General features: G+C 33.0%; 1 protein-coding gene across 1 annotated transcript in view; it reads left to right on the top strand.

The window, feature by feature from the left end:
• Nucleotides 1-5,575: 5,575 nt before the first annotated feature.
• myo7bb (myosin VIIBb) overlaps nucleotides 5,576-12,656 on the top strand; it is a 47,239-nt gene continuing 40,158 nt past the window's right edge. Inside the window, exons 1-8 of the mRNA XM_056475058.1 lie at nucleotides 5,576-5,692; nucleotides 5,833-5,879; nucleotides 6,002-6,103; nucleotides 8,284-8,436; nucleotides 9,895-10,079; nucleotides 10,633-10,754; nucleotides 10,834-10,976; nucleotides 11,174-11,287. Of these exons, the coding sequence (XP_056331033.1) occupies nucleotides 5,862-5,879; nucleotides 6,002-6,103; nucleotides 8,284-8,436; nucleotides 9,895-10,079; nucleotides 10,633-10,754; nucleotides 10,834-10,976; nucleotides 11,174-11,287 (837 nt within the window). The 5' untranslated portion in view covers nucleotides 5,576-5,692; nucleotides 5,833-5,861. The remainder of the gene's footprint in view (nucleotides 5,693-5,832; nucleotides 5,880-6,001; nucleotides 6,104-8,283; nucleotides 8,437-9,894; nucleotides 10,080-10,632; nucleotides 10,755-10,833; nucleotides 10,977-11,173; nucleotides 11,288-12,656) is intronic.

The raw sequence follows: 12,656 nt of genomic DNA, 5'->3' as shown, positions 1-12,656 counted from the left end.
AGCTGTGGTTTGCTGATCAAATGAAAAACAAAAGACGGGGAGGAGCCCAATTCTTCGCTGTTTTCATATCAAATTTAAAGAGGCCTGAGACGATAATTTAGTGTACAGTTTGAGTTAATCGCAAATGTTTTAGGAGGGCTGAGTAGAAATATAGGGGGCCCCCCCCTAAAATAGACCTAGCAACGCCCATGCATTTGGGCCAACACCAATCAAATCACTAACAATACATTTCAAAAAAAGTTTAAAGAAACGCTTGTTTATTAACTCTATTTACTTATTAATGTGGTTAAATTATCTTCTTTACAATAATATCTGTTTTTTAATTTTTTTTAATGTTTTAACTTAGCCATTGAAACATCTTTAACATTTAGCCTTGTGTAAGTCTGAAATTTCATTCATTATGGTCTTAAAAAGGTCTTAAAGTCTAAATAGAATAATAAAGTCTATACAGATAGAACCTGTAGAAACCGTGATTTAAACAATGTTAAATAGCAATAACAGTTTTCACTTAAATAACACTAAACTGTTTATCGCACACCAACTTAATAGGTTTTACGTTTGAAAATAGGTTAACAGTTATTTTTAGACTGCATATCAATAGACTCACTGGGCGTTTTGTTATGTTACTTCAACTGGGTTGGACTTGTTTTGCACTTCTCATTGCCTTAATTCTTCATGACATATAAAAGAGCATAAATGTGTTGGGATTATTGATTTGAGATTGTTGTCTATATTGACATGAGAGCATCACTCAGACCTGTATCAATCATGTGAATTTCCTGTTCCAGCACATCCCAAAGTGATCTGTTGATTAAACTGTAGTGACTGTGGATGCCGCATGAGTTTTGAGAACTCATGATCAAGAAACCAGATTGAGATCTCTGAGCTTTGTGACACTTTTGAGTATGTTATCCTGTTGTATGTAGCCATCACAAAATGGATAGACTGACTGTGGTCATAGACAAACCTCATCTGCAGTAATTCCGAGACGTGTAAATGATTTCCAAATGGGTCAATAGTGAGGAAAAAAATGCTTCCACCATACAAACTGTTTATACAAGGCAACATGGATCCATGTCCTCAAGCCAGTTATACTTTAGTTCTGTCTCCACCATCTTAATATTGCAGTAGAAATCGAGACTCCTCAAATCGGGAAAACTTTTTCCAATCTTTCCTAGTTTGGTGTTGATATCTGATAGGAATGTCACTAGCCTGGGCTCTGTACTATGAAGCAGGATTAGCTGGCTAGCCAGTTAAATTAGTTTACTTTGCAAACATTTGGGGTTTTAGGTAAAATTAAGGCAGATGGATTTTAATCACTCTTTGTTGCAAAAGCAGCCGAGCTGAGCCACCTTCATGGTACCTAAAACCCAATTGGTAACTGGCTAACATGGGCGACGCGGTGGAGCTGTGGGTAGTGCTTTCGCCTCACAGCAAGAAGGTCGCTGGTTCTCCCCATGTTTGGTGGGTTTCCCTCCGGGTGCTCCGGTTTCCCCCACAAGTCCAAAGACATGTGATGTAGGTGAATTAATTAAGCTAAATTGTTCCTAGTATATATGTGTGTGAATGAGTGTGTATGGGTGTTTCCCAGTGATGGATTGCAGCTGGAAATACATCCGCTGCGTAAAACATATGCTGGATAAATTGATGATTCATTTCGCTGTGGCAATCCCTTATTAATAAAGGGACTAAGCCGAAAATAAAATAAATAAATGAATGAATAAATGGCTAATCTGGTCTCATGCTACAGGCCCCTGTTCTTCTGATGTTGTAGCTCATCTACTTCAAGGTTTGACATGTTTTGTGTTCAGAAATGCTTTTCTGTAGATCTCGACTGAAACTAATTCCCTTTCAGTTCAAACGAGCCTACAGTCATTCTCTGACCTCTAACATATTCGCCTAAAGGAAACTAGATATTCTCTTCCTTTCAGATCTGGACATGGTTGTGCGTGAAAGTCTCAGTAGAGCAGCAGTTTCTAAAATACTCTGAAGAGATCATCTGGTACTAACAGCCATGCTGCAATTAAATCACCTTTCTTTCCCCTTCTGATGCTCACAGTGTCAGTTTCCAGTTTAGTAGACTCTCACTCACAACTTTTGGCTTATACCCTTTATCAGGGGTCACCACAGCAGAATGAACTGCCAATTACTTGAGCATGTGTTTTAGTGGGTGTGATTTTGCCAAGTAGGATGCGATTAACATTTATGTTAATCCTGGAACATCATTCTTGAATGTTTGAAAATGTTATCCATACCTAATCCGTATACCCTTAAATCTAACCCTAACTGTGAAATACTTCTAAAATCAAATGGGATTTATAGTTGGCTAATAATGACATTGAAGCACATAACTATAAATTTTACGCAAACTGTAATCTTCTACTTAAATCTGATTGGCTGATTGGAATATTGTTCCAAGATCAACATAGATGTTCATCCAGCAACATGTCTGACTTTGCTTGAATACACACTAAACATGCTGGTAATCACACCCGAACACACACACATACAGCCAGTTTAATTTGCCCGATTCACCAATTCTACATGAGTTGGGGTGTTTGAGAACTCATGCAAAGTCAGGGAAAACATGCAAACTTACAAAAACGCATCCTGGCTCAGCTGAGACTCAAATCAGAGGCCTTCAATCTGTAAGGCGTCAGTGATACTAAGCCACCTTGTGACCCTTAAGCATAGTTTACACCAACGTTCAATTAATCGATTAATCAGTAACCTTAATAATGCGTGATGCATCTACTTCGATGGCACAACAAGGCTTATGCCGTTTAGCTATTAGCCTATTTATCTGTGGAGGACCATGAGTGATAATTAAATAAAATGAAGAATCAGTTGACCAATTTAAAATATAAATGTATAAATTAATGTGTATAAACTAATCACCTTCAAGTGGAATAATTAATAGACATTTTTACATTCGTTTATTTGAATTGTTATATTAAAATGTCACTTAATAAACAATGCATTTTAAAAATATTAAATGTATTAATAAGTAGGCAAATTTAAATTAAGTTTGTTTAAAAGTTGAAATTATATTATATTATATTATATTATATTATATTATATTATATTATATTATATTATATTATATTATATTATATTATATTATATTATATTATATTATATTATATTATATTATACTATATTACTGGGAAACACATACACACTTATCCACACATACACTACGGACAATTTAGCGTACCCAATTCACCTGTACCGCATGTCTTTGGACTGTGGGGAAAACCGGAGCACCCGGAGGAAACCCACGCGAGCGCAGGGAGAACATGCAAACTCCACACAGAAACGACAACTTACCCAGCTGAGGCTCGAACCAGCGACCTTCTTGCTGTGAGGCGACAGCACTAATATATTAGTAATATAATATAATATTATATTATATAATATTATGTTATGTTATATTATATTATGTTATATTATATTATATTATATTACATTACATTATATTATATTACATTATACTATGTTACATTATATTATATTATATTATATTATATTATATTATATTATATTACAGTACATTACATTACATTATATTATATTATATTATATTATATTACATTACATTATATTATATTACATTATACTATGTTACATTATATTATATTATATTATATTATATTACAGTACATTACATTATATTATATTATATTATATTATATTATATTACAGTACATTACATTATATTATATTATATTATATTATATTATATTATATTATATTATATTATATTATATTATATTACATTACATTACATTACATTATATTATATTATATTACATTATATTACATTATACTATGTTACATTATATTATATTATATTATATTATATTATATTATATTATATTATATTATATTATATTACATTACATTACATTACATTATATTATATTACATTATACTATGTTACATTATATTATATTATATTATATTATATTATATTATATTATATTATATTATATTATATTATATTATATTATATTATATTATATTATATTATATTATTCATTCATTTTCTTTTAGGCTTTGTCCCTTCATTAATCTGGGGTCGCCACAGCGGAATGAACCGCCAACTTATCCAACATTTGTTTTATGCAGCGGATGGCCTTCCAGCTGCAACCCATCACTGGGAAACACATACACACTTATCCACACATACACTACGGACAATTTAGCGTACCCAGTTCACCTGTACCTGCACCTGTACGGGAGCGCAGGGAGAACATGCAAACTCCACACAGAAACGACAACTTACCCAGCCGAGGCTCGAACCTTTTTGCAGTGAGGCGACAGCACTAATATATTAGTAATATAATATAATATACTAATATATTACATAATATAATATAATATAATATTATATTATATTATATTATATTATATTGAATTATATTATATTATATTATATTATATTATATTATAATCTATTATATTATATTATATTATATTATATTATATTATATTATATTATATTATATTATATTATATTATATTATGTTATATTATATTATATTATATTATATTATATTATATTATATTATATTATATTATATTATATTATGTTATATTATATTATATTATATTATATTGAATTATATTATATTATATTATATTATATTATATTATATTATAATCTATTATATTATATTATATTATACTCTATTATATTATATTATATTATATTATATTATATTATATTATATTATATTATATTATATTATATTATACTATATTATACTATATTATATAATATGCTTTTCCTAGAATGTAGCATGTTTAGATGAGTAATATTGTTATCAGTTTGCAGGGTGTGACCACATTTAGAGTTGCCATGCACTTCAATTATTGGTTCCTCCTTTGCTAAGTCATTTATTGTTCAAATCATGTTTACATTCAGGTCTTATCTCCATGGAAACCAATAACTAGAACTTAACACGCAACCATTCCTCAAACATAACAATTAATTACGCTTATCTAAGCACCGGCAGTAATACTGAAGCTTTTTTTATGCCGAGCCCTTTATGTTTTAAGACCCATAAAAACTCAGACCTCCAGGAAATAAAAGTGGATTTGTGTTAACCTTAACTGTGTACTTTGTGACCTCGTTTCTGCTCCTGTATGTTTTCATAATCAGTCTGAGAGATGTCATGGTCATTACTAAAACCTTTCCTTAATTTATGCTCTATTGCGATCCAGTATCTGTTCAGAGAGACTTATGTCAGTGAATGTTTCTTTTGGATTCTCCCAGTTTTACTGCTTAACAGCCGATCTGACTCAACTAATAAAGCTGTTCTCTGGTGCCATCTTCCTCTTGCGTGAAAGTCCAAAAGGCACCTGTCATGCGTAGTTAATGGATAGAGGAATTTATTTATTTTTTTGATAAGATTTCAAATTTTAATTCAAAATGAGCTTCAAGTCACTAAGAAACTCTTGTTTTTGAAGTCATTGTCTAACTGATTATTTATTTGCATTTCAGCCGAATAGAAACTTGACTCAAACTGTCTAAAATCTGTCAGTCTGTTGGTGACGTCCATTCAGGAGTTGATGGTGATAATCTGCCCATGATGGAGCAAAGTCTAACGGGTCGTAAAGTGATGAACACTTAGGACACTTCCTTGTTTCTGTCATACAAACGGATGGAAAAATAACGTTTGGACACGTATGTTTTTACATTTTTCTTCTTGCATCTAGTAAAACTGCCATTCATGAGTTTAGTTTTTAGCTCTACAAGTTTTTAATAAGTGTTACATTCACAACTGGTTATTTCTTTGCCTTTTTGGGGGTTTTGATCTGAATTAGATGCCTGTGGTACAAAAGGGGTTGGCAAAATGGTGATGTTAAAAAAGGTGTGTATATATTTATCAACTTTTTGTTTGTTTGCTGTGAAATCGAGCTATTTTTCAGGCTTTGGATTGGTTGTGATTTGTGTTTGGTTTTAAGATGTAAGCTAATATGAATGTGAATCTAGGGGGACCACGTCTGGATTGAGTCCAGCATTGGGGTCCCTATTGGAGGTTATGTGAAGATCTCAGGCAGTGGACAGTATTGCCTTATTGACGATGATGGAAAGGTAAAAGTGATGATTTATACTGTATGAGAAACTATTTTGCCTGAGGCTTTGAGTGAAACATCAAGTAACACACGTGCCATTTTGAATCGCTGGGTTTTGTGTTTGTTGCTGAGTTTTTTCTTAGTTCAAATTACCCTTTTATATTAGAGTCATTTGTTAAAACTGTCCACTAAACTAAAATGACAGCATAATCATATTTTTGCTGGTTTGTGTTCACAGGAACAAGTTGTGAATTTAAGTTGTGATAGTGAAAATATTTCTTTTTATTTTGTTTTATATTGTCTTGTCGTTGGATGGGTATATTTTTGGTAATAGTAAAAACAAAAACAAAAAAAGACTTCTTACAATGTATGCCAAAAATCATTAGAATATTAAGCGAAGATCACGTCCCATGAAGATATTTTGTACATTTGCTATTGTAAATATATCAAAACTCAATTTTTGATTAGTAATATGCATCACCAAACACTTCATTTAGACATCTCTAAAGGCGTCTCAGTATTTTGATTTTTTTGTAATCCACAGATTTTAGATTTTCCGATATTTCAGCCAAATATCCTCATATCTCAACAAAAATATACATCAATTGAAAGCTGCCATATTCAATTTCTCGTTTCAATTTACATAATGTAGTTTTTGCGGTCCATGGTCACATATTCAATTGAAATGTTTGTGAGTCCGTGTAGACCAGGCATGTCCAAGCTCGGTCCTGGAGGGCCGGTGTCCTGCAAAGTTTAGTTCCAACCCCAATCAGACACACCTGGGCTAGCTAATCAAGCACTTACTAGGCTTTCTAGAAACATCCGTGCAGGTGTGTTGAGGCAAGTTGGAGCTAAAATCTGCAGGACACCGGCCCTCCAGGACCGAGTTTGGACACCCCTGGTGTAGACAATCTCACCATTTTACTGTTTCTCCATTTTTCTCACAGTCAAGCAAAATGTGATACTGTATATGGCTCAAAGATATTTAGGTGTTTTTGCATTGAAATAAATCTACAGAATTGTTTTATAAAAATCATATTAATGCAAGTAAAGCGTTTACTTCAAATAGTTTGTTGAAATAAAGGTCCCAGAATTGGTGAATAATGTTCAATGTAATACATATTTAAATAATTAAACAAGATGCTTATTCTGATACTTAAAAATATCTAACAAGCTTAAGTGATTGTAGATTTTATTGTATTTTGAATTATTAAAAATGTCTTGGTGACAAATAGGTAAAACCTGGTGATTTATAGGATGGTGGCAAAGTAAAAAGATTTCAAATGACCAAGATGTAGATTTACTTAGTATTTTCAGATTACATCGTGATACTTAAAGTGAAAGTTCAACCGAAAATTAACATTTACTCACACTCAAGTGCTCATAAACTTTCATGAAGTTTTTTCTCCTGTTGAACATAAAATAAAATATATACTGAAGAATGTTGGAAAAAAAATCAGCAATTAACATAGTAGGATCAAAAAATAGTAGGGAAGTCAATTTTTGTGTTTCCCAAAATTCTTCGGAATATTTCACTTTGTCTTCAACAGAAAAAAGAAAATTAAAAACGGTTTGGAAGAAGTGGAAGATGAGTAAATGATGACAGATTTTTTATTTTTGCTGTGAACTATCCCTTTAAATTGAGTCTTTCAATATGCCATCAAATGAACCTTGTTCTAAATATGCCTGACACTGAGTTTTTTTGCTGTATAAATTATTGTTAACACTGAATTACATTTCTCCTTTGAATCATCGCTAAAATGTGTAAAAGTCATTATTTTATTGCTCAGAAAAAATGTTTTTGTGTATGAGCCACATAAATAACAATAAATATGACATCATTAATAGTGTACCAATCATAATTATTGCAATATGGATTAATAGTTTTTTTTTTAGTAGACATTATAATGTAACATTTTTACAAATCTGAAATGTGCTGCTCAGCATCCCTGTTTCTTTTAGCTTTTTGTTGTTGATATTGTCTGTTGTCTGCACAGTAAATGACATCATTTCTATATACCCATATATATATGTAGCCTTAAACATATTCACTAGACATTTGACAACTAACCCAGCTTTTCCACTACATGCCATTATTGTTCAGTAATGTTTTATCACATCTGGGTATTTTACATTCTCAGTGTCATGACTGTCTAATCAGATGAGTGTGTGTGTTTTTTTTTTTTGCTGGTTCTCCAGGAGCACTCGATCCCAGAGGGGGATCGGGCCGCTCTGAAGCCCATGCACCCCACATCAGTGGAGGGTGTGAATGACATGATTTGCCTGGGAGACCTCAGTGAAGCCGGTTTACTCAGAAACCTGCTCCTGCGCCACAAACAGGGCATTATTTATGTGAGTAAAGTCATTCTTCTCATCATTTTTTTGGCCAAAATAATTCAATGTAGTATTTTATTGTAATTGTAATGATGAAAAATGTGAATGGGTCATACTCATGTAATAATTTTTTATTATGTATGATCAGCTTGAAATAAACTAGACTTTCCTCTTCTTCCTATGTTGTAAAAATGTATAAACTTGTTATTTCTTCCTTTATGGACTCTTATTATTTCTGCCAGGAAAATTAGAAGGATGTTACTTTTATGCATGTTTATGGGAGCCTCTGCTCCATTCTGTTATACATCAAATGAATGAATATAATGCTCAAGATATTGCCCAAAGAGCAGTAATGTTATATAAACAAACGTTTTTAAGTTAAACTTGAGATGTACGGTGGGAGAGCTTGAATACACTGCAAATTAAGAAAAAAAACATGCAAATAAAAAAACACTAACGAATGGACCCTTTTCTCATTTCCGGGTTCTCAGTAGCGAAAGTCATCATAGTTGGGAAAACTTAGAGCGCAGTGAATGGAAGAAAAATAAGTGTTCATGCATTTTTAAAAAAAATTTAATATTAAAACCTTTCAAGGATTTAAGATGCTGATGACCGTTAAATGCGTCATAACAGGCTTGTGAAAAGAGTCCAGCAAGAAAACATCTTCATCAGTTTGACAATACGTGGATATAAATTTTCACAACACATGCAATTAAAGAAACGTAATGTAAATAATGCAGACCACAACTGGAATGTGTTGGGGACCCCAGAAAGTATTTTATTTTGACTAAATTATATTAATAAAACAGATTACATTACCTCTAGAAATGAGATTTTCACTTTTTGTTTGTTGTATTAATATATTAATATAATTAAGTTTTTAAAACTTGTATCTATGTATGTATTGTGTATGTAATGTGTTTTAACATAATTTATTCATAACAAACGTAGGCTATAGGCCACATAGAAGTTGGAACAAAGAAATAAAATAAGTCCTCTGTAACATTGTAACATCTCAGCACTCTAAATAGGCCTAGGTACATACACTTAGCCTTTAAATTGGCCAACAGACCAATAAAAAATAATTATAATAATATAGAATAATAATAATAATAATAAACGTTTTTGTAAAGGAACACTTTTTGAATCCACTGTAGATGGCTTTAGCTCGGTCCTGCACTCATTGATGGTGCATTCAGCAGCACTGAACGACCTTTCAGTGTTGCTGCTACTGGCCGGGATGCATAGCACTACTGATCTGGCTAATTTTGCAAGTTTTTGGTTTGATTGTTTGTTCATCTTCCGCCAGCCAAGAACATCCATTTAATTTTCCATGACAGTGGTTTCAATGTAGCAAATGACTTTGCAAAATTTGCTCTTTTTGACTTCTCCATCATCAGTTGTTTCACCTTTGTAGGGATGGGCTTTTAAACAAGCATTTACATTTTTTTCCCCCTCAATTTGTGTGCTGTCTAGACATATATTGGCTCTGTTCTCGTGGCGATGAATCCCTATGAGATGCTGCCTATCTACACGGCGGACCAGGTACAGCAGTATCATGGACGTAAACTGGGAGAGCTTCCTCCGCATATCTTCGCCATCGCTGACAGCTGTTACTTCAACATGCGCCGCAACAAACGCAACCAGTGCTGCATCATCAGGTACTTATTTGATTTGTAAAAACAGATCATTCATTTTCATAAATCACTTTTGCATGTTTTTTAAAGACATTGTTAACCCAAAAGTGAAAGCCTATTAGCCGTTTACTCATCTTCAAATGGTTCCAAACCTTTAGAATTTTCTTTCTTTTGTTGAACACAACATTTTGAAGAATGTCAGAAGCCTGTAAACATTGACTTCCATTGTAAGTAATATAGTAATATACTATGGAAGTCAATGGTTACCAGTTTCCAACATACTTCAAAATATCTTCTTTTGTGTTCAACATAAAAAAGAAACTCTGAAACAAATGAAGGGTGACTAATTAAAATTTTTGTGAACAATTCCCTTTAAAGAGTTTATATGCATAAAGCAATTTCTATGAACATTAAAAAAAATTTATTAAAAAAACTATTAATTTGTTCTTTCCTTCTGTGCAATCATCATCTAACACTTTATAAATAAATGTTTTTTTTGGCATAAGTGACTAAAATTTATATAAATTTCATATAAATAGCAACTGCTAAAAATGAATGCATGTGTGTTGTGTGACAGTGGAGAATCTGGAGCAGGAAAGACAGAAAGCACAAAGCTGATTCTTCAGTTTTTGGCTGCCGTGAGCGGACAGCACTCCTGGATCGAGCAGCAGATCATACAGGCTAACCCCATCCTGGAGGGTGAGCGCTGAACTTCCTTTTTTACTGGATCATTTCAGTTTTTTTCATAGAAAGCCGGTCTCACTTCTGTGTCTTACAGCCTTCGGAAATGCCAAAACCATTCGTAATGACAACTCCAGTCGCTTTGGGAAATATGTGGAGATCTTCTTTAATAAGGAGGGTGTTATAGAGGGAGCTCACATGGAGCAGTACCTGCTGGAGAAGTCCCGTGTGTGTCATCAAGTGAGACTATGTTTTATGTTATGCACGGAAGACAAACATTAAGAGCCCTTGACTGGCAGTGCGCTTTTATGAGCTTCATCTGAAATTGCTCATAAAAAGTTGAATGTTTGATAAATAATATAGTCTTGGATTTTTATGAATATTCGGTTCAAATGAATGAATATAATAAAATAAATGGTTTTCTATTTTATTTTAAGGCACCGCAGGAAAGGAACTACCACATATTTTACTGTATGTTAGCTGGGATGCAAAGTGATCATAAGAAGACTCTCTCCCTTGGTGATGCATCAGAGTTCAATTACCTGACTGAGGTTTGTGCTTTTGGATTTCTGTTGTGATTTGAAATGAAAAACAAGCTCTGGAATAGTGGTAGCACTGCTCTTTGTGATATTAGAAAGGCATAGCTTGGTCCAGCTGTCAGACATTAGTACTTTCATTTGACTTTTTACAGCGTGAAACGGCAGTGTACAACACATCACTTGGAAGAAAAAAATAGAGTATTTAATTCTTACCTTCATAGTCCGAAAGGTCCATTTAGGGGAAAAAAAACTTGTGTACTTCAAAATGTATCCGGATGCATTCATCCTCATAGCTCAGATGCTGCATTCATGCTGTCAATAACTCCAAATGAGTCCAAATATTTTTTAATATCTCAGATTAAAGGGACAATATGTAATACATTTATATTATCCCAAATGTTTTAAAGAATGTTCAAATCCAGAGAAATAAGTCATTTTAAATAGTGACATGGACCATGTCCTGTACCACCACTTTGATGACATCTTACACCCTTGGTTTACGGTTTGTTTTTTTTAGAAAACAGGGAAAAACCATAGACAGTAAAAGATATGGACACAGTATCCGTTACATCACCCATAGGTTTCTGAAGAACGCAAAAGAAGCTACAAGTAGGCATGGCCAACTGTTGCCATTTCGTTTGCGTGTCATCTCACCAACCGGGGGATACCAAACAAGGGCAAAGAGGTGGAGCTACAGACGCCTGCTAGCATTTTGCTTAGACAGGTTTTTCTTTGGGAGAAACGCTTTATACTTCATTACCTGTGACTCGTTTGTGTTCTGACCACTTGTGCTTGGTTGTACACTATATCAATAAAGTGTTTAGACTTTTAAAAACACTGTTTTAATACATCGAATCACTAAAATTGTGCTTACGATGTTTTTCAACAGGATGAAAATGCGAATTACTTCTAAATACTTAAAATATAGTGTGTGTTAGTAAATGCAAGGCTATTTGTGAAATCCAAGCATAACACTGTATGACAACGTTTCAGATGACTATTCTAGAGCCTACAGCTAATCAATCTGTCTGATTCTGGAGTGCATTACAGGTCTAAAGAAAATTATAATTGATAAATGATCTTAAATAAAGCAAATACATTTATAGATATGGTATATAAGTATATAATTTCACTCATCTGGGAAATGGAGGCAACGTGAATGGTTTGCGAGCGCAATTATGTGCACACAGCATGCCATATTATCTGATAATTGTAATAATTCCAAAAGGCAATTGACTGTGTAAAGCCACATAAAACAAAAAAATATGATGTATATGCCGAGTTCAGCGGCTAATCAGCTGAAGTGATGGCAACCAGCGAGACCTAGCTGTCATTCAAGTGACCACGCCCTTAATTATGCAGACTTAATATAACTTAATAT

Source organism: Danio aesculapii, chromosome 2 (genome assembly GCF_903798145.1).
Source record: "Danio aesculapii chromosome 2, fDanAes4.1, whole genome shotgun sequence".
Taxonomy (NCBI): domain Eukaryota; kingdom Metazoa; phylum Chordata; class Actinopteri; order Cypriniformes; family Danionidae; genus Danio; species Danio aesculapii.
This window is presented reverse-complemented; position numbering and strand designations above follow the sequence as displayed.